Source organism: Penicillium canariense (genome assembly GCF_028826845.1).
Source record: "Penicillium canariense strain IBT 26290 chromosome Unknown utg000004l_segment0_segment0, whole genome shotgun sequence".
In the NCBI taxonomy this organism is placed as follows: Eukaryota; Fungi; Ascomycota; class Eurotiomycetes; order Eurotiales; family Aspergillaceae; genus Penicillium; species Penicillium canariense.
The window spans coordinates 1850115-1871188 of NW_026622731.1; the positions used below are offsets into that span (position 1 = coordinate 1850115).

A 21074-nucleotide genomic window follows, 5' to 3' on the forward strand; every position below is an offset into this window, starting at 1 on the left:
AGCTGTGGTTCGCTTGTCTCGTTCCGCTCCCTTTCACTTTTCGCATTTACATATAGAAATAGCGTTGGGGTGACCGCTTTGGATTCGCCCCTTTCTTGCTCGTGATCTTATTTTTTGTTTCCCAATCGCCCTATGTAGATAGAGCGTGTGTGATGGACCTTATTACTGGGGCTGAGCCATAATCAAAAGGAGTTGATTTCTGAGACTAAAATGATGATGGAACAAACTAGCGCAACCAACTTGACTTGAGAATCGTAAACAACGCTGGAGAGCCGGAAAGAGACTGGCCAGTCTTACGCTCCTGCTTCCCCTGCTCCTGGTGGTGGTGGCCCTAATGGAGGCGGTGGTGCTGGCAAAGGTGCTGGTCCCCCCAGTGCGCCTCGCCCCATTCCTCCGGAGGCCAATGGCCCTACTCCTTCTTTTGCCAGAATTCCAGAAGGCATCGCCGGCGGCAGTTTCGGGTAGGTTGCGTATACCTGCGCCGGTGCCCAAGTAGCGTTATACGCCCACGGTCTCGTGGCGTTCAAGATATTAGGCCGTATCGTCGGTACTCGGGTTTTGAATCCGCCTTTGAGGTTAAATATGTGCGTTACGCCTGTCCCATCCGGAGCTGATCCCATGTACAGTTTGTAGCGGAGCCATGGGCCTGACAGCCTTTCGCAGGGCCGGAAGGCCGTATTATCCGTGAGGGTACATGGCGTCCAGTCCCAGCTGGTCATGTAGGCGCCATTGGTATCGGTCATGTTGACTTCTATGGCCCACCACGTCTTCACAAACCCTGCGCCACCGGCAGCCGTTACATGGCTACAGGCGCCGAGCATGGGAGGCATGAGAGGATGGAAGCCTCCCTGGCCCATTGCCATTCGAGCTTGCTCCCGCAGATAGTCCATATCGGCGTCATAGATGCTCATAATATCAGCTCCTGAATCCTCTTCGAATCCGAAAGTAAACCGTCCATCTCGACAGTGAGGAAGTCGCAGCACAAGGCTAACCTAGAAAATCCAGCCAAAAGGTTACTTGCGATTGGAAAACGCCCGTCCGATGGGTTGAGATTCGCCGGGGGCATTCGTGCTTACATCTCTGATGAAGTTGCCGGCAGCTGGGCTCGCAGTTGTAAATTTTAGTGGCTTCTCTGACGCCGAGTCCAGTGGGGTAAGCTAGATGGCCAGATTTAGTACTTCGTGTCCGATATCTGATTCTTGAGCGACTTACTCCTTCCACCCAAAACCCCGTGTGTCCATTGTGCTCCTGATTGACGCGAAGAAACTCTTCGTAGTGGAATGGCCGCGGCTGGCAAAGCTGAACTCCGTGAGACCAGTAAGTGACCAGGCCAGGATTCCATTCCAATTCGCGTGATCTGTAGGCAGCCATTATAGCAATAATGTTGGAAAGGTGGCCACGGTCTTCCTCCTTCTTGGCTTCTTTGGCTTCGGTGGCTTGAAGCTTGGCTTGCAACTGACGCTCCATGTCTTTCAGCACGTCGAGACGTCTGATAACGCTCAAACTGAGTCCGGGCGAACCACTCTCAGCTTCGATCATCGTGCTATACCACTCATGATTAATAGCCAAGGAAATGTTTGCTGGAAGGGAAGGTCTTACTCGCGCTCCTCCTTCAGTCTTTCAAGCTCTTTCTTTCTTCGCACGAACCAATCCGACAGGATTTGATTAGCAATTCTCTCGTCACATCGAATAATTTGGGCGTCAAGATCACTACAGCAAAATGGTTAGGAATCCCCGGTATCATTCGGAATATCACTCATATTGCCCAACGGACACACTTTGGATCAAGATCGGGCTCATCGTAATGCCAGCCTCTGGGCATCCTTGGGTCACAGGCATAAGTAATTGGTTCTTCCGGCGTCGGCCACGTTTGTCGTGCGGGCCGTTCGGGAGGAGCAGGAGGAGTCCAATATGGTGTTCCCACATAGGACTCGTCAAACCCCAGCATGGGAAGATCTCCCTGATCTGCTATTTCTTCTCCGATTTCGTCTCCTCCGCCTTCTTCTTCTTCAGGCGGCTCGACTTTCCTCCTTTTTGCTGCGAGATTTCCCTCACTGTAGAATCCCGGAGGCTTGCTGTCACGTCCTCGTCCACCTGTCATGCTCGCAATAGTCCCTGTTTGGTAGGCCAAAGAAACGTACTGGTGGCAAATATCCTGAGTTAAAAAGCCTGAGCTGAACTAAAGAAAAAGATTTCGAGATAGAAAGGCACTTCTTATGGGGCATGTATACATGAGAGACTTCTGACAGGGTAGGTTACGCACATAAAGCACCCCCGAAAGCCGAATGGCTCGGACCCCAATCTGTGTCGTTCACAAAGAAAAGGCAAGTTCTAGAATATGAAGCTACCTACGGGTTTTCTTAGAGTTAAATTTTTCTAGTTTGTGGACTCGAGAATCATGGAGACAAAGCCGGCTACGCCTCGAAAAAGAGACTTTGCAGCCAGAGCAGCAGGGAGGAGGCTAGCGCCAAAAGAAGTTTGCTAATGAAAGGCATACCATGTCCATCTTAAAGCTTCTGCAACGCCAGCCGAAACAACCCGTCTGGTTTCAAGCAAAAGTCTCTGGATGGGTAAACAGATGCCGAGCTTGCACTTGCCTCTTTATCCACTTTTCTCTCTCTCTTTCTCTCTTTCTTTTCTTTTCTTTTCTTCTTATTTCTATCCATTTTGATGTATCTATCGCACGCAGTCATCCACTTTGTCTATTGACCTAAGAACTCATCCCAATCATTTGTCGTTCCCAAAATGGGACGACCAGCACATTCCCCACCGATCCGACGGCTCAGAGGACGTTTCTGGATCTAGGTATCTCCAAAGAAATCGGATTATTCTACATTTACTTTCACCGATTTACCCCACGAGCCTCAATCCAGGCTTGAATTAGTTGTAACCATGCTTACCTGGGTTGACCAACAAGACCGAGGTGGACAGGATAGAAGAGAAGGCAAATGAGTATCCTAAAGGCTTTGTAGGCACATGCTAGATTAAAGACACTATGTTAACTCTCTAATTTGAGCTAGGTGGTAATATTATTCTCTAACTGTTGCCAGGGGAAGATGCATTCCTCTCAAAGACCACCAGTTCTTGAAGGGCAGTCAGTCAGTTGGTCGAAAGAGAGCAAAAATCTCGTCGGAAAATGGGAAAAAAAGGAGAGAAATATTCCTTCAAACGGGCAAAGTAAGCGGCGCCAAGGAACATTAGGGGCATGTGAGTATTCTAAAATCAGATTGACCGTGTAGACAAAGAATCTCCTCCCTATTCTCTGATACTATATTGCGGCCACCTCGTGACAAAGTCACGAGATGGCATCTCCAATCTTTCGTCTTTGTGCTCGGCCAAAATCTCATGTCGACAAGAGTCGGCCACGTTAAGGCTATGTATGCCTATCTGTTTTCACTCGCCCATGAAAGATTGTCCAAAGATATTGGTGGTTTAGACCAGCGAAGGATATCATCCAAGGCTAGTTGCCGCATGTTAGACACAACTCAAATTACGCAATACGCTTCAAGTCTCACACCCTTGTAAGGATTCAATCCTGTTGGTAGCTCTATACATACAAGAAATATGCCTTGGTAAAGGCAGGGATCGCAAGCGATGAAACAGTGCAGAAAGAAGCTATTAATGAAGTGGTAGACAATTCATTCTCAAGCAGAATAGGCTTGAGTCAACAAAAGAAAAGAGCTGAGACAAGAACATGTGGCGCGCAACAACACCAGGGAAAAAAGAAATGAGCTTGGAGCTTGCAGTAACATCCGTTGCAATGGTACTCGTACGAGAAAAGAAAGAAAAAGATAGTAGGCACACAGTTTGAAGAAGGTGATCGAACAAAAGAAGAGAGCATCCAGTCTGGTGGTGGGTGGGATTTCCCAAAGTCCAGTCTAGACCTGATTCTAGTCGTCCATATCGTCGTCGAGGTCGATAGCATCCGGGTTGGCCGGTGCTGCAGGTGGTTCTTGGCCTGCAGGGAGAGGGCGATTGCCGCCCTCGGGACCAGTGCTGGCTGCAACAAAGCCCACTGGCGCCCGAGCCTCGCGTTCCAGGGCAGCCATGGCATCGGCACGGACGGTATCTTCGCCTTCGCCTTGTTCGCCGTCCTGGATGCGTTGCTGGCTGCGAGCAATGGCTTGGGAAGCGATGAAATTGACGTCGGTGCTGCGGCAAAGGTCAGTAAGTTGGACTTCAAGTGCGGTGGGGGTAAGCGGGCGAATCATACTTGTATTGAGCCTGGACGCTTCTCTTGATGCGCAGCATCTCCTTGAACGTGTCCTCGTTTCCGTGTTGAACTTCGAATGCCTCCCACTTTTGCCAGAAGGGGGCGTTGGTTCGAGGATCGCAGAATTGTGACGCATGGCCATAGATCGCACGCGCCCGGTCGATCTCACCCAGTCGGCGTTCCATCTCAGCGAACTTGAGACACATCTCCTTGGCTTCTTGGTCTGGCAGAGCCGCAACGGCCCGCTCATAGATCGGTCTTGTGGAGGTGAGACCGAAGTTCGAGGCGGACTTGGTGATGTAGAACTCAAACATCTCGAACCTGTCCTCGTCGGAGACCTCGCGAGTCGCACGCTCATAGATTCGCATCGCATGTCGGGCAAGACCTCGCTCCTCTTCCAAGTTTCCATACATCAAATACAATGGCTTGGCAAACTTGGGCGGGCATCCATCCAAAGCTTGTTCAAAGAGATCTCGGAGTCGCTCAATGCCGATCTTGCGATCAACGGCCTTGGTCAGATACATGTTCCAAAGCTCAAAAGCCACTGGATAGCTGAAGAGGTCCAAGCCACGCTCGTATACCTTGAAAGAATCTTCGAAATAATCGTTTTCTTCCAGAAGATTTGCAAAGTTCACCACCGTTTGAGGTGTCGCAATGCGCAATTCGAAAATCCGTTCGTAGACCCTCCTGGTCTCATCCAATGAAGACACACTCTCGACGAGATCTACGTAGAAACTCCACAGTTTCCAGCTCTTGTGCACCCGCTGTTGCGGGGACAGATTCTCGTCGAAATAGTCCACGCTGGACTTCTTAGGTGCTTGTGTCGCCTTGGCCATGATTTCAACAGCCCTGTCGAAATTCTCCGAGCGAAGCTCCATCTCCGCCCATTCGCACCACGTCTCAGCGAGCTCAGCAACAGACTTGAAAGGAACCTTGACGGCCTTGTCGAAAATAACTCTTGCAGTCCCCAGATCCTCGCCGTTCTCATAAAGTTTGGCATAGTTGACCCAAAGCTCAGAGAATTTCCCATGGGCTTTCTTGGGATTGATGGCCGCAATAGCGGCTGTGTAGGTGTTGACAGCTTCCTGCTTGTTGTCACCCCATAGGGCCACTCTCTTCTCCCATTCAATGACATTGTGCGGGTTTTGTCGCAATAAAACGTCATTGACCAGGAACGGTCGCCGATCCATCAACTGTTCGAAGCGCAGCATACGGAGGTCAAGATCAAAGTCGGCTTCTTCGTCTAGTTTGCCCTTCTCTGAGCGGACAGCTGCAGCCTCCATTAAGCTGCCAATGATGGACTCCTCGAATTCGACATACGAGTCAAAAATGAGCGTAAAATCACGCACCGTCATAACCGTGGTGATTCCTTCTTCGAATATGTCTCTTGCCTTCTCGAAGTTGCCTCTGGTGATCCAGTAAGTGGCCAGACCAGCCCAAAGTTTTCCTCGCTGGTCAGCAAATCGATCAATTCCACTTCGGAGAATGGCATCAACGTCAATTCCTACTTGAGGCCCAGTCTCGATCTTCTTGGCCTTTGAGACCAAGAGATCAACCATCTCGGTCCACAGCTGGAAGTTACTCTTGCCATTCTTGGATTGGAATCGCGGGTTGTCCAAAATGTCCATGAAGACCTTGACAGCGTCCGTATATTGGCCCATCTCGGTCAGAAGCTCAATGTAATCTTCCGCATTCTCCGGATGGATCTGCATGTACCGAGCCCAAATCTTTACGGCAGTTTGTCCAGAAGCAGACCGTGCAAAGCCCTTGTAAAGTCTCCAAATGCGGTTATGCTGGGTGACTGGCAGGGCGCGTAGGGCGCGATCGAATGTTCGCCGCGTCTGTGTCACTAAGGGCTGAAGAAGCAGGAAGGAAAGGTACATCTCCCAGATGCGAGGCATCTTGTTCAGAAGAATCAGGGCTCGTTCAAAAAGAGCATTGACTTTGAGGTACTCGGCGCGGTAGACGGTGGGGTTCCGACCCTTCAAATGCTTCGTCCGGAACTCCAAGTACTATGATGATCGCAAACCAGTCAGCTATGCCCCTCTTTGTCTTTGCCAGGGAGGGGTATCTCACCATTTTCCATAGCTTGTATGATCGCGGCAATTGTCGGCAAGCGCGTTCCATAACCTGAAGCGAAAGAAGGGAGGTTAAAAACAGTTTGAAACCTAAGGGGCCTAGTGCTCGAAAACCTACAAAGGCTTGTTCATAAAGCGTGCCATGTTGCTGCTTGTATTCGATATAGGCAAGCCATGGCTTAACACTACCGGCATCACGCAGCAGATCTTGTTCGTACACAGTGTCCTGGTCGGTCTGTTTGAAAGCATAGTTAGCATCGTACTGCGGCGGAATTCCAATGGGCGCTTACAATCAAATAGAAGTCCGGCCGGGACGCAGATGTTCGATCCATCTGTGCGTGCTGCCGGTGTGATCTCGGGGGCAAAAGCGTCCCTGGCATTGCGCCACTCTATTCGAGCGGGATCCAATCACACAGGCCCACAGGTCAGCATGGAAGGATGACGGGAGTGCAAGTCACAGTTGGCGCGTGTACTTGAAGGTTGAAACTGCGGCGAGGTCGGACGTTAATCACGTGATACAAACCACATCGAGTGGGCGGTGGAGCTTTATCGGCGGCGTCATATCAATGTGGCCGCATCCCAGCTGATCGTCTACGCCGGGAATTTCAAGCTGCAGACATGTCGGGTGCAGTAGTGAGTGTGTTTCTCACCTGTATTAGATCCTCCTGCTAACGTGAAATCAATGCCAGGGCCGCGAGCCAGTCTTCCCGACTCGCCAGTCGCTGGGTTTGATGAAGAGCAAGCTGAAGGGGGCGGAGACTGGCCACAGTTTGCTCAAACGGAAGAGTGAAGCTCTGACAAAGTATGTATTGTGTCCTGATTGACCTCTAAGCCCGCACTGATCACCTATGGCTTCAACCAGGCGTTTCCGAGGTACGATTCATCAACTATCATGCGGGGGAATCCGGCCCTACCCCACGGAAGCTAATCACAGTGGGCAGAAATCACACGGCGCATCGATGAGGCCAAACAGAAGATGGGAAGGGTGATGCAAATTGCTGCCTTCTCCCTCGCCGAGGTTAGCTATGCTGTCGGTGGAGATATTGGATATCAGGTTCAGGAGTCGGCCAAGCAGGCTCGGTTCCGTGTCCGAGCCAAGCAAGAGAACGTCTCCGGCGTGTTCCTCCCTCAATTCGAGAGCTACACTCAAGAAGGCGTCAATGACTTTGCCTTGACTGGTCTCGGCAAGGGTGGACAGCAAATTCAGCGATGCCGAGAGACATACGCGCGGGCCGTGGAGACATTGGTGGAGCTGGCTAGTCTACAGGTATGGAAGCTAGTGACGTTGACTTGATAAGCTCTTTCTAACTATATTAGACTGCATTCTTGATTCTGGACGAGGTAATCAAGGTCGTCAACCGAAGAGGTCAGCAGAGTTCCTGGATGAATATCGTTTTATACAGTTGCTAACATATGTTTCCAATATAGTGAACGCGATGTAAGTTATCCGATGCGACTCGGATTCGAGACCAACATTAATGAATTCCAGTGAGCACGTCATCATACCTCGTACTGAAAACACGATTAAATGTTTGTGCTATTTACTATCCCAAAGGTTGATTGCGGGCAACTAACAATTGTACAGACATCAATTCGGAGCTTGATGAGCTTGATCGAGAGGAGTTCTATCGCCTTAAGAAGGTCTCCGGCAAGAAGCAGCGGGACAACGCTGCGGCCGACGCCGAGATTCTCGCAGCGCGGCAAAAGGCAGCCGCAGAGGAAGCAGGAAAGAGCCCTGCAGCTGAAGAGCCCGGGGCTGCCGATGTTCTGGGCGAGCAGGAGGATAACGATGTCATTTTCTAAGGATCTTTGCTGTTCTCGAGTTGGGCAATTCGTTGTTCCATGCCCACCAATTTCTTGATATCTGTACCATTTTGCCGTCAACTTTCAATATGTGTTTTGCGAGCCGCTACCTACATGGCTTATCTTCCGGAAGTATATCCCTACTACGCATTATATACTTGTAGGCAGTAGCAATGCCAACAAGTCATGTAAGGAAAAAATCAGTCTCTTCATGTTGCAAGATACGTAGATTGGACCCTCCAAACGCCAAAAAAACCAGACATATCTCCTTGATGCTATGCATTATATAGCAACAATCACTGTCTCTGATATGTAACACGAATCACCTTGTTCTCCTCGCCCATGGGCATGCCTGAGGTAGCCTCCTTTGCGCTGATCGCTCCAGTTTCATTCTCATATTCAACGAACGCAATACCCTTGCGGCCAGGCACCAATCTGACTTCTTGGAATCCTTCAAAGCGGCCAAAGACTGCCGACAGACCCTCCTCGCTGGCATCGTCGGGTAGATCCCGCAGGAACAGAATCTTGTTGGGAGGCAGGTACTCGTCTGGAACAACAGCGGCTGCGGCCCCAGAGGTGGGCTTAAGGCCAGCGCCCTTTGTGGTCTTGGCTGGGCGGGCAGGCTCGGCAGGAGCAGCGGGGCGCTTGAGTTTCTTCTGGGCTTCGAGAGCTTCGTGGGCTTGCTTCCGCTCTGTTGGTACAGGAGGTCAGGATTAGCGAAAGAAGATGCCGGGGACGAGGTCCTGCGTGGGGTTTTGCAAGCACAAGAGTCCTGCCACGTACCTTTTTCAGCTAAGCGCCTCCGCTTGTGAGCCTCCAACTCATCATTTCCACCCTCACGGAGGACAGTAGCATCACTCCTGGTCTTCGCATAGTCCAAGACCATGGGCTTGTCGAAGAGCTCAAAGCCATTTACCTCGTCGATAGCTCGGGTTGCGGCATCAACGCTATCGTAGACGATGAAAGCCTGGCCCTTGGCCTTCAGATTTCGCTTCGCGACAATCTCGACCACATTGCCGAACTCAGCGAAGATCTCTTCCAAGGCCTCTTTGAGTTCCTCAATCTTGATGCGCTCTTCGAGATTCCGAACCTATTCTCAGTGCAATGAATATGTCAGTCTGCGGGCTGCGCGCGGATTGGAGATTGTGGCAGGAGGGATGAGGCCTTGAGCGCGTACGTAGACACTGTGAGACCAGGTTAGCAGTCAGATCAAAAGAATCTTGGGAATTGAATGACTCACGTAGAATTGGGCGGAATACCGCCTGCAGATGCATCCACGGCTGCCATGGTCGCGACTGTTGGAGCTCCGGCAGCTGAGTGAGGTTGAGCTCAGATTCCTATCGGACGCAGTCGGTGGCAGGTGCGGCGTAGAGGAAGAATTCAAACATAATGTCAAATGTCAAATCATTTGACATGTACCAGCATCATTGGTCTAGTGGTAGAATTCGTCGTTGCCATCGACGAGGCCCGTGTTCGATTCACGGATGATGCACAGCATTTCTTTTTGATATTTTGGAAACTCAGCCCGCGTAATCAACCGACGACAGCTGATCAATTATTTACTAATACAACAGGTATTCAATTGTTTAATTGCTGGTTTGTCCATATTTTGGTTTATGTCATGTTGAAATTATGGTTGATGAGATTTTGTCTTGACGTTAATAGCCATCTCCACTACTCTAGCCCGCCCCGCACCAGAGTAACTCTTAGGCCTTCCACCTTCTCCTTTAATTGTTTTGGCTGTGCAGACCAATCTTCATACTTGACTGTCTCCGATTCGGTGACCACATAAAGATTCTCTGCTGCACTTGATCGAACCTGAAATTCCATTAGCGAGACTGAGCTGAAAACGAGTCGGTATAAACATACCCTCGGGAATGGATGTAGCAGCAGCCCAGTCAGCTTCTTCAGAACATCGTCCCGTAATGATTCCAGCCTCGACAATGTCGCATAGACCTTCACGGCACCCTCTAAGCGTTGGATGTTGGATGACCGGAAATGGGCTTTCTGGACCAAGACGAATACGCTCCGGAAGATGGGGTCTGACTGCCCATGGCTAGAGACTGCAAAGCTGTCCATCAAAAACGCCATAAAGTCAATGATTGGAATCGCGTAGCGATCATCTTGAAGATTATTGCTGAGAATAGTCGACAAGTCTTGTAGGATGTTGATGAGGATAGCCTGGCGCTGAATGGGCTCCTGGGAGTTGAGGAATCGAATCATAGCTGAGCGCGATGAGCGAATAAGACCTTCAGCACCAGCAACTGCAGATGTAGCCAGACCCTGTAGCAATGGCTGGCGTAGCCACTCAATTGAATATAAAGTGAGTAGTTGGTCGAAGTACCCTTGCGAGGATACATGGCTAAAATGCTCATATTTACTGCTTTCATTAGCCTTGTTCAGTCGAGCGCAGATTGTTGGGAGTCATTACCTTTGCATGGGAGGGAAGTCGACCGACGTAAATTCCCAATAACCTTGTAAGCAAAGCCATGCTTGCAATCTAACTTTGTCAAGTTTCTCAGACGCCAAGCGGCAAAGGCAACCCACCAGGCTTTGTACAACAGGGGAGCTTGATGACAACTGCGAGTCGGGTTTTAAGAGGACCTCCGCTGCCTGTATTGCTTCCACGCGAATAAGGGATCCGACATCGCCTCGCCTATCCGTGGTATAATCGTTGAGAAAGTCCAGCACGCTATTTGCAACTGTACTTGAGACGACTATGATCCTGTCAGCAAAACGCCTGTTGCTGCGTGTAAATACGAAGGCAATGTACCTGTATGTGGCAAAATGCTAGTGGACAAGCATTTCACAGCAGCGACTCGTTTCTCAATGAGCTCTTCTTTTCCTGCACAGCGCAGCAACGCCGTAATAATACCTTCTCGCAAGTCCTCGCGCCCTTCAAGCTGCTTGAAAACAGCTCCGAGTGCGAGAATTTGCCCACAGCCGCTCGGTAGTCTTGACGATGCGTGCAAATGAGAAAACCACGCTTGCACAGTTTCTTCCTGTTTCGCTGACGACAAGAGTGGAAATATTGTTGAAAGGGCATTGGATGAGGTTTCAATGGATATATCATCACTGCGAGAAACACAAAGTGAAAGAAGACGGAGTATCCGCTCAAGCAAGCTTTCCGAAGGATGAGAAAGCCCCGCCGAGATGGTCGAACGAGAGAGTGACGAAATCAAACAAGCAGCTGCCTCTGAAGTCAACTCCGGACGAGAGTTTTGGCGGGTCAAGTCTCTATCAGCAGGACCTGATGCAGATTCGAAGATCCCCCACAGCTCAACGACCTGAGATGCAACCTCCGTCGCCTCAGATGACTCTCTTGTCTCCGGCGAGGCTTCCCAATCTTGAATATAAGCATCCACAGTGGCAGCGATTGACAACAAGCATCCATGTCGTGACTCGATATCGCTTCGCGGAATACGGGGAAGCTTCCGCATCAGACGTTCCAATATCACCTTCATGGTTGTGAAGCTTTGTTGCGTGCTCAGAACACCAATGGCCCTTGCTGCTTGTCTTCTTGATTCGGCGTCTGGAGAGCCAATACCCCGCCAGTGCATGAGGGCTTCTACCAACGGGCTCCAATACATTGGATCCAAGGAGGCAGTCGCCTTCGCCACATCGATCATTGCGCGGGAACGCCGAGCAACCGCGTGATAGTCCACAACCTGAACGAGAGGGATGCCTTCTGTGATCATGTTTGGATGACGACCGATCAACTCTTGCAGAGCAGCAGAGGCGCCACGACGGATATTTCCTGACGGGTCAACGCATGCTGAGCAGACAAGCTCGACGGCCAGCTTCTGCAAAATATCGACTTCAGTAATTCCAGACAGAGAGGGAATAGCCTGACGCTGCATGGCTTGTAGTTCTGTGGTCGTGTATTTCCGAGACAGTGCCCAAATGCCGAAGCAAGCAGCGTCTCGAACACCAGTTCCCACAGAGCTACCAGTAGAGGACCGTTGTTCAAATTCCAGGCCCAAGACAAGGGATTGAAAGATATCAGGCAGTTGTTGAGTCGGAGGGGCATGGCGAAACAGCAAATGAGACAAAGTAAGCATCAGACCCTGCCACCGCTGGGCGTCAACACCGCTCAAGTTACGCTTCAGACTCTGGATTCCAGCATTCCGCGCTTCGAAAGGTGTCATCAACATGCCATCGTCTTTTTCAAAAAGTATGTTCTCTCCCAATGAGCCGATGACTGCCTCAATCACCTCTGCCCCCATCTCTGGATCAAGCTTCAAGGTGATGACACTAAGAGCTTTGCTGGCAGCAAATCGTACAGGGGTATCCTTGTCTGCCAGAGCAACTAGAAAGTGATCAATGGCATCTTCCATAATGCTGGACAGCTGTTCATCCATGATGCAGCTTTCTCCTCTCTCGCTCAAAGCCAAAGCCATGACTGTAATGTTACGAAGGATCTTGACGACGGTCTTTCTGGCCAATGCAGAGGACTGGATAGTCGCAGAGACCTCCGAGGTCCCCTGTACAACGCTGAGAGTTTGTTTAAACACATTTTCCAGCAAGGGGGCAAAGTCTTCCACATGGCCGGATCCCGCCAAGCGAGCAATGAAAGAGAGGAGCCCGATACACGAGTAGACAGACGGCACTTCCGTGTTCTCGGCAGGCTTGATGGTAGCAAAAGCCCAGTTGATCAGACGCGTCAGAAGCCCGAGGGCCTGCATGTCCCCACGCGAGACGAGTCGCGCCAATAGTGCAGTAGCTGCCTCGCGCTCTTTGCCGGGTGCGTTGATGTAATGGAGCGCCAAGGAAAGAAGTGACTGTGCAACCATCGGAGTCTGATCTGGCACCTCACCCAGCTGTTGTAGGTTTTTATACGGGATTGGGATGTCATCCGATGACATCGAGGCTAGGTCAAAAGGCGCCAGAAGTAGATGCGAGAGCCAGGACAGCATCACGTAGCGCTCTTCCCATTGCATTTTCTGTCCCTCGAGGCCGGTAATGTTGTCTTCGGTAGACTCTGTCTGGCCTATAGCGTCCCATTCGATGAAAGCCCGCAGCATGGAATCAAGGTATTTGGGCTCATTGTTAAGAAACCGACTAATGACCTTGATACCACGAACCTTGCAGAATGTGTACAGCAGTCTGCAAATAGCTCTCGGAAGCGGATAGTGAGCAGCACCTTGGGTCTTTTTTGTGGCTTGGGAGCCATACTGCCCGCGGTGCTTAATCAAATATGCCAGAAACGCATCAACTAAAGTGGGCAGCAGCGTCCGAAGATGCGGGTCTAGGAGCTGAGGCCACTCTTGGAAAGGCTCGAGCTGTTGGTACTTCGTTAGCTATGGACCTTAAACTTGAAGGGGGCATTTCAAATATATGCAAAGTCTTACAAGCGCGACGAGCTTCTCCGTCTTTGACACTTGCGCCCATTTGCGTGGGGCGCGGAGAGGGGTTCCATTTTCAGACCTCCATAGCAGCGTTGGCAGTTTGGCGGAGAACTCTGTCACCAGGTCGCTGGATGCCCGCTGGAGCTTTAAATCTCGGTCCTCGGCTGCATCCATTGCGGGAATTCAGGATGTGGATGCAATGCCCTCCTGGATGAGTCGGGAAAAGCGTCAACAGCGGGACGGGTCATGTGACATTCATCAAGACATCAACTTCCAGCAGGATGTCAGTGAAGGGGAGCCACATCCATATTTCACAAGTTAGGGATGCGATCATCTAAGCAGGATGATTGAAGTAACGATTGCTACGGATGCATTACCTAAGACTTGATATGAGAAGCAACAGAATTTTCGAAAATCAGAGCTTTATATATATCCGAAGGTGCTTAAACTACACCTGGACAGCGAGGGAACGGTAACCTAGTAATAACAGAAACACAAGCATCCTCGCAGCACTCAATAGGTAACAGATAATACCCCGAGGTGGGAACACATTGTAACCACCAGGGTTCTTCAGACAAAAAAGTAATAATTGGAAAGAAAGCAAGCTTATAGACAAAAAGAGCAATCGCGCGGTTCATTCGAGAATGAAGAAGAAAATAACTTGCATTTTCCATCGGACCACAACTCACAAATCTTCATCCCCCGAATCCACGGCGCCCCCTTCTTCCCGCCAGCGAGGTAAAAAGGGAAAATCATAAGTATCCGCAAGTCGACCCATAGCCTGCCGAATATGAATCACTGCAATCGCCAACGCCAGCGAGTTCCAAACGTCCTGGTCATCTTCCGACATATCAAACTGACCCATGTACTTTGCACGAGAGATAGCGGGGTTTGTCCAGGTGGCGGATTCGGGGTTGGTGTCCACAGAGAGTATGGTGACGATGGGTCCGCACAGACAGAAGCCGACCAGAGTTGGCCAGTATTGGTGCTCCGCACATCGATGCAAGGTCTGATGAGACGCGCTCAGTTTTTCAAGCTTCTTGATAACTTTGTTCACAACGGATAAAGTATCCTCGTCCCGCTTCTGGGCGTAGATTGTGTAAACGGGGACCGTCTGAGGTGCTATCTTCAGACCGGCATCACTGATAGCCCAGCGCAAGTACTTCCGAATGGCCTTTGCGATCACTGTTTGAGGGAGTACCGTCAGCACCCTGCAGTCTCGGACATGACCGGGAACCTGAAGAATCCCGTGCAGGGCCGTGATGGCGTAGAAATTGGATCCTTTTTGAATCTTGAAGGTGAAGTCGTTTTCATCGACCTCGTCGTCCTCGGCAGGGAACAGGGACTCCGGGAGAGTGGTGAAGTCTTTCTTCCAGTCGGCAGGCATCATGGGTTTGCAGCCGCGAGTGGCCAGATCGAGATATAGACACCTCTCCTCTTCGCCCATCTTGGTATCCTTGGGCACTTTCACAGCCTGCACCATGCGCTTTGCTTTCTCCCTGCTCAGAATGTACACGATATCGTCACGCTCCGACTTGTCAATTTCGTCCGAGTACTCAGGATCAATTTCGCCATCGTCACCCTCCTGATCATCGACGTATTTCTGGTCTTCTTCGTCGGAATATCGAGTTTTGCGCATCTTCCTCGATTGTCTCCTGGAAGCCCCGGCAGTCGGAATATCGGTAAAATCGTCGGGGAGTCGCCTCAGGGCTGGGAGTAGTGCTTGGCATTTCTGGGGCGAAATGGAGTCAGTAGCATCGCTCCCTGAGGGAGAAGCGGGCTGGGAGGCCGAAAATGCAGATTCACCATCGCTGCCGCTGGTGACTACACAGCCATGATCGGTGTCGTAACTTTCGGGCTTTATCCGCTTCGCTTTGGTCGATGCCGTCTCCTGATCGGTGCCTACCCAGTGCCCCGAATATGCATCGTGCCCATCTATGCCTGGAGGTGAATCATAACTCTGTGAAGAGCCCGAAGGCCGGATGCGACCATCTTCTGGTGCCTCTGATGCGGCTTGGGCCACCCCATATGAGATCGGGGAGTTGCAGCCTGGAAACTTGCGTTTGCGGTCCATCAGGCCAGAAAGGAATCAAGGAAGAGCTAGTTAATAAAGACGAAAATACCGATTTGAGACGATCTCACAAGCAAGAAGCTCAAACAGCATTTAAGTTAACTGGAGGTACTGTGCTGATGAGCATTCGAAAATTTAGAGCCGCCCCGGAGGAAGATCGAAGTTGGAATGAGAATGTGAGTGAATAAATGCGTGGTGGATGGAGGAGAATAACTCAAAAGGAGAAGCCGTCCGAGCCGGGGGATGTCGAGGGCCGAAATAAGTCACTATGGCAGTGAAGCATGTGAATGAACAAAGAGTAGAGCCCACCATTTGCACTAGCAAGAGAACCAGAAGGAACAACTTCAGTTCCAGAGCTCAGAAAAGGCACCAGCCCGAGATAACTTACCGAGGACTTGAGCGGTTGGACCGCAAAGATCTAGGTAAAAAACATTCTGGGCCGGGGAATAGGGTGAGGGGATGAAAGAACGAGGACAAAGGGAGGACCTTAAAATAGACTCTGGAAGCAGGAAGAAGGATTGAAGAGCGTCACCGTCGTAGTATATGCGATGAAAGAAACCAGTCATTCATCATGGACCGTGATCATAATTGCCTAAGACTGTCCTTAACTGGAGGCAGTGGCTTCACCCGAATGTACTTTTTCACCCGATAAATTCACGAACGCATGAGTCCCTTCCCATATTAACCACGGAGTTTACTGCCATGAAACCAACCATATAACATAAATAGCACAGGTTGTATTAGGCGATTTTGCATCTCTTGTTCATAGAGCCATGGGAATCAGATACTAATCCAGCAACATGACGGCAACACACGTCCACAGCGTGCACAGCGCCAGATCCTGCAACACCTGCGCTGGCAGCCTTCGAGGAGTCAAACAGGAGCAAAATGAGGAAGAAATAGTTAAGGGAAAGAAATGATCCCCCCGATCCTCCCGAAAAACCACATCATCGTCTCAACTTTTTTTTGGTTGAAAACACACACACACAGTCCCCATTCATTCGTGCTCATCGTCAATCAATCAATGGATCCGTTAACATGGCTGACCGCTGCTCGAGAGCCATTCATGCCACCAACTAGGCGAACAGCCGTGCGCCCCGACCAAGAACAGAAAGAGAAAAAAATGTCTCGCCGGGAAGATAAAAGAAGTAGAGCAAGAAAACAAACAATTTAGACACGCACATAAGAAAGGGATGCAAAAAGGCAATAAGCAACAGCGTTGCTACATCACTCATGTCATTCGGCAAATGAAGCATGCTCAGCGAGGTGATTGGAGCCGGCGTCTACGCCGACAATCAACCAAGACAACTGCGATGGGTATGTAGAGCAGAGCAATCTGAAGAGACACAGAGATAGAAAGCGGAAGCACCTCGCAACCCCAACTAGGATCCGGACGCGACGGTGTCAGGCCGCCGTTGAACCAGGTCAAGGCCGAGCCGAGGTGGGTGGGCAGATAGCATGCTCGAGCAAGAGATATCATGGCAATTTGAAGACGATCAAGCAAAATCGGCGGTATAAGAAAAGCCGCGGAATTCTTCCTGCATGGCCTGCGAGAGCACAGACTGCACTGGTGTCAGAACCGGAGTCACGCTGGTGAACTCCTGGTCGAAGTTGCTAGTATCCGTGGGACTGCTAATCGTGGGGATGAAGGGGGAGGAACCCGCTTGTGGTAAATGTCATCCCAGTTGATGTTGCGGAAGAATGCGTGCGACATCACCTCCTGGGCATCAGTGGGGCCGGAGCCCAGACGTAGCTCAGGCTCCCGGGTCAGCAGCTTCTGCAGGATGGAGACCGAGTCACGAGGCATGTGGATGGGGTAGAGGGGCTCGTCTGCGAGAATGGCATCGTAGATTTCGTCCTCGTCTTCACCGCGGAAAGGAGACTGTTGCAGGAGCATCTGGTAGATGAGGACACCAAACGCCCACCAGTCCACAGCGCGACCGTATTTCTTGTCCAGCAAAATCTAAGCGCAGATATTAGTATTCAAACTAGGAGTGCTATCCGGTTGGAAAATACGAACCTCAGGTGCCATGAACTCAGGAGTACCACAGAAGGTGCTTGTGGTGCAGCCGTACCACATGTTCTCCTTGCAAAGACCGTAATCACCAATCTTGATATGACCATCAAGAGTCAGCAGGATGTTGTCCAGCTTCAAATCACGGTAGATGACACCGTTCTCGTGGAAGTACTTGAGAGCCAAGCAGACCTCCGCAGCGTAGAACCTAGTCGCCTCAGGTTAATATCCTTTGAGAGACATAAAATCGATAGGGAAAGTCAAACAAAACTTACTGTGCTCGCTTCAACCCGAACTGGCCACGCTGAATGTGCAGCATGAGATCACCGCCACTGATATACTCCATGACGAAGTACACACGGGTCTCGGTCTGGAAACAAGCGTGTAGATTCAGCAGGAAGGGGTGCCGCTCCTTGTTGGCAATTAAAAAGACTCGCTTCTCGGACTTGGTGCTTTCCACCTCGTCGTTCTCAATGATGAACTCCTTCTTCAGCACCTTGATGGCATACAGCTTTCGGGTACTCTTAGTTTCAGCCAGCATGACCTTGCCGAAGTTACCCTTACCAAGCACAGCAAGGAAGTTGAAGTGGTCCAATCCAATGCGAGCCTTGGCCTGAGGAACAGGAGGTTCCGGCTCCTTGAGTGGCGGTGCCATCTGGGGTGGAATGGCCTGCACGGGTTGCTGCGGCGGGGGCATAGGGTAAGCTGAGGCTGCACTGGGCTTTTGCATGGGCGGGGCCTGCGGGGGTTGCTGGAAATTAGCATAGACGGATGGGTCATAGTGCGCATGCGGAGGAGGTTGTTGTTGCTGCTGGGGCTGCACTTGAGGACGACTCGGTTCCGCTAAATCATCCGCGTTAATACTACAGGGCAAATGCCAAGCCAAGGACACAGAAAATACATACTCGGTGTCTGGACAGGGCTACGTAGCCCAGTCGCAGCAGTCGCCGCGGCCTGTGCAGGGGACACAACGGAGGGCGATTTCGGTGGCAGTGGTTGACGAGCAGCTTGTGTAGCAGCTATTGGTGACTGTGGTGTCATGTAGGAGTTAGTCGCAGCGCTGACCGCTTCGGCTGATGGCAGTCTGGGAAGGGCCCCATAAGGGCCATCGGTGGGTTTTTGGGGATATGAAAGGGCGGCATTGTCATGAGGGGGGTGCGGTGGACCGCTCGGTCGAAGGGTACGGCCGCTGAGACCAGAACTGACAGAGGTAGATTTGTTGTGATTCTTTGCGCGAATCAGGGTGTCGAGGATCTGGTTGGCTGCCTCCATCGACATGCCGCAGAAATCAGGCACAAGATGCGTGCACTGAGCGTGGCAGGTAAGCGCACATTCTATAAAACAGGGAATTGAATCAGTATGGTTGCAAAACAATATATATCTAAAATGGTTGGCATACCGGTACATCGCTTGGCGTTCTTGCGTCCAAAAGGAAGCAGGTAACCACAGTGGCAGCACCAATTGGCAGAAAGGTTGGAGAAGCCCTCGAAACGGTGGGGAATCCGGTGGTTGATCTTCTCCTCGTCGGGGTCGGTTTCGTAGTTGGCCTTGCTAATACACTTGGTGACAACCTTCGGGTAGCATTTGCGGTGGCAGGTATATTTGCAATCCGCACACTGCATACCCGCAGCGTACTTGAGAAACTCTCCACACAGCGCACAGCGCATAATATTGTAGAACTGCTGGGTGACAAACTTGTGGCCCTGCTTCTCGTGGACCTCTTCCTTCTTCTGGCGCACGGCACCCTGTCGGTTGAGACCGATGTCGAAGGGACGGCGGTCCTTCAGTTGCTTGGCTATATCATATATTAGCGGGCTATTCGAAACCCCCCGCCGGGACTCATATCTTACCGAAACTCATCTGAAGTTGAATGCGGCCGAATGGCTCCAAAGCAAACCATGAATCGATCATCACTGTTGGGGGCACATTCGGATTTTCTCCATGTGACTGTCCGCCATGAGGAGCCATTCCACTGACGCTGGCACCCCCACCGTGGGAGGAGCCCATAGGAGAACCCGGATGGTGATCCGATCGGGGAGTGCCCGAGCCGTCCATCTTGTCCGCCGAAACCCATCCAGAAGCGTTTAACTCCGTCTCGATCTTCTTGCGACGCATCTCCTCGGCAATATCGGAGATGCGCACCCATAGCATACCAATAGGGGTCGGGCGGTCTCCGGACTTGTCGTAAACGGTAAGCTCAATCTCGTTCGCCTTGTCGATGTCAATCGAGAACGACTCGTCCAGCCACTTATCATTTCGAGTCGCCTTTGTCCTGGCTTTGATCGCGTCTTCCACCTTGACGATGACAAATGTCTCGGGGCCGCGCGAGAACCGGGAGCTGGTGGCATGATCGACATCTTTAACGGCATGAATTCGCATCGTCAGAAGACCGGTCAACGGTTTGCGCATGTTGGGGCTGCTGAGCGACTCGTCTATGCACAAGGGTTAGTTTCTTCTGAAAAGCGAACCCTGCCATCATGGAAATCAGGAGCCTCTCACGCACCGTCTGCAGCATCAGAAGACTCAATATCCACATGGAGATCCTCATATCGCTTCAGAGCCTGCTTCAGCAGCTGGATCTTCTGGTTACTCTCAATGCGACGGCCTTCGGCATCGGCACGGCTCTTCCGGTCGCCCTCGTCCTGGTACAAGCGGACCATCTTCTCGATACCGGCCTTGTATTGTTTCTCCACGCTGAGCTTGAACTCAAGTTGGGACAGCATGAGCTGGATCTTCGGGCCGAGATACGGGGTGTCATATTTGATGAGATCTGAGACACATCATTTAAGTCAGCATTCCAATGTCGGACCATTTTTTGGTCGGCTTGAATTCCGCCCAGCGGGGTAACGAGCGCACGCACCGAGCTTTGTGTAGTTTGGCCGCGCCTTGGGGATCGGGGCATACGGGCGGGGGTCAGTGAACGGGGCGCCCGAAGGCATCGACCCCGCGCCGCCCTGAGGATAGTGCGCATCGCCCTCACCACCCAAGTATCCGTGGTAGTCTTTGGGGGGAGGCGCGGGTCCTCCGGCTTGCTGGTGACGCGAGTTGTTGGGTGAACCACCACCTTCCCGCTCCATTTGACGAATCTGCAGCTCTTGCATCTTCTCCTCAAGGTAGGCGATGTTCTTGCGGCCATCGCGGATGTTGGCGTCGACCCGTTGTTGCACGAGGGGGTTGTCGGTGGATTGCCGCATGTTACTAGCGGCGGCGATGAGGGCCTTCTCCCGCTCGATCTTGCGGTAGACCGAGGCAATCAGCTCGTCGCCGTCCATGGTGGGCGGAGGGGCAGCAGGTCCGAGGCAGGAGGAGTCTAAGGGGGATGCTGCTGCCGGACCGTGAGGTGGGTGGGTGGATAGGCGGAGGAGGGTGGAGGAGATAGGTGTGGTTGGAGGGTTGGAGTGGGAAGGGTTTCGCGGGGCTCGTTGTTGACCAGGGGGGGGGGGGGGTGGAAAGAGCCGGTAAGGATAATGCCACTTCGGAAAATGTAAGACCAGCGCTGCCCGACTGATCGCCCGCCGATAAGAGAATTCAAAGAGGGATCCAGGCC

The 21074-nt window shown here is 51.4% G+C and overlaps 7 protein-coding genes across 7 annotated transcripts; 1 reads left to right on the top strand and 6 right to left on the bottom strand.

The window, feature by feature from the left end:
* Positions 1–293: 293 nt before the first annotated feature.
* N7482_006996 (uncharacterized protein) lies at positions 294–2101 on the bottom strand (the record flags this gene model as incomplete). The annotated part of the gene is made up of 5 exons (XM_056689121.1): positions 294–992; positions 1077–1157; positions 1213–1543; positions 1600–1710; positions 1779–2101. 5 exons carry the CDS (start codon positions 2099–2101, stop codon positions 294–296), a joined length of 1545 nt encoding a protein of 514 aa, XP_056541550.1.
* Positions 2102–3890: 1789 nt separating this feature from the next.
* N7482_006997 (mRNA splicing protein SYF1) lies at positions 3891–6671 on the bottom strand (the record flags this gene model as incomplete). Its single annotated transcript, XM_056689122.1, has 5 exons — positions 3891–4152; positions 4214–6225; positions 6290–6343; positions 6410–6526; positions 6582–6671. The coding sequence occupies 5 exons, from the start codon at positions 6669–6671 to the stop codon at positions 3891–3893; spliced, it is 2535 nt and encodes an 844-aa protein (XP_056541551.1).
* Positions 6672–6909: 238 nt separating this feature from the next.
* N7482_006998 (H(+)-transporting V1 sector ATPase subunit D) lies at positions 6910–8094 on the top strand (the record flags this gene model as incomplete). Its single annotated transcript, XM_056689123.1, has 8 exons — positions 6910–6924; positions 6981–7093; positions 7154–7164; positions 7233–7558; positions 7609–7657; positions 7720–7729; positions 7781–7821; positions 7877–8094. The coding sequence occupies 8 exons, from the start codon at positions 6910–6912 to the stop codon at positions 8092–8094; spliced, it is 783 nt and encodes a 260-aa protein (XP_056541552.1).
* Positions 8095–8390: 296 nt separating this feature from the next.
* Positions 8391–9381, bottom strand: N7482_006999 (U1A/U2B'/SNF family RNA-binding protein; the record flags this gene model as incomplete). The annotated part of the gene is made up of 4 exons (XM_056689124.1): positions 8391–8785; positions 8878–9184; positions 9272–9278; positions 9335–9381. The coding sequence occupies 4 exons, from the start codon at positions 9379–9381 to the stop codon at positions 8391–8393; spliced, it is 756 nt and encodes a 251-aa protein (XP_056541553.1).
* A 387-nt stretch (positions 9382–9768) lies between these two features.
* N7482_007000 (tubulin-specific chaperone D) lies at positions 9769–13616 on the bottom strand (the record flags this gene model as incomplete). Its single annotated transcript, XM_056689125.1, has 5 exons — positions 9769–9912; positions 9964–10474; positions 10526–10801; positions 10894–13376; positions 13446–13616. The coding sequence occupies 5 exons, from the start codon at positions 13614–13616 to the stop codon at positions 9769–9771; spliced, it is 3585 nt and encodes a 1194-aa protein (XP_056541554.1).
* A 511-nt stretch (positions 13617–14127) lies between these two features.
* Positions 14128–15516, bottom strand: N7482_007001 (uncharacterized protein; the record flags this gene model as incomplete). The annotated part of the gene is made up of 1 exon (XM_056689126.1): positions 14128–15516. One exon carries the CDS (start codon positions 15514–15516, stop codon positions 14128–14130), a length of 1389 nt encoding a protein of 462 aa, XP_056541555.1.
* A 2787-nt stretch (positions 15517–18303) lies between these two features.
* On the bottom strand, positions 18304–20799 carry pkcA (protein kinase c; the record flags this gene model as incomplete). Its single annotated transcript, XM_056689127.1, has 6 exons — positions 18304–18335; positions 18433–18861; positions 18927–19322; positions 19378–19959; positions 20031–20297; positions 20388–20799. The coding sequence occupies 6 exons, from the start codon at positions 20797–20799 to the stop codon at positions 18304–18306; spliced, it is 2118 nt and encodes a 705-aa protein (XP_056541556.1).
* Positions 20800–21074: the final 275 nt, after the last annotated feature.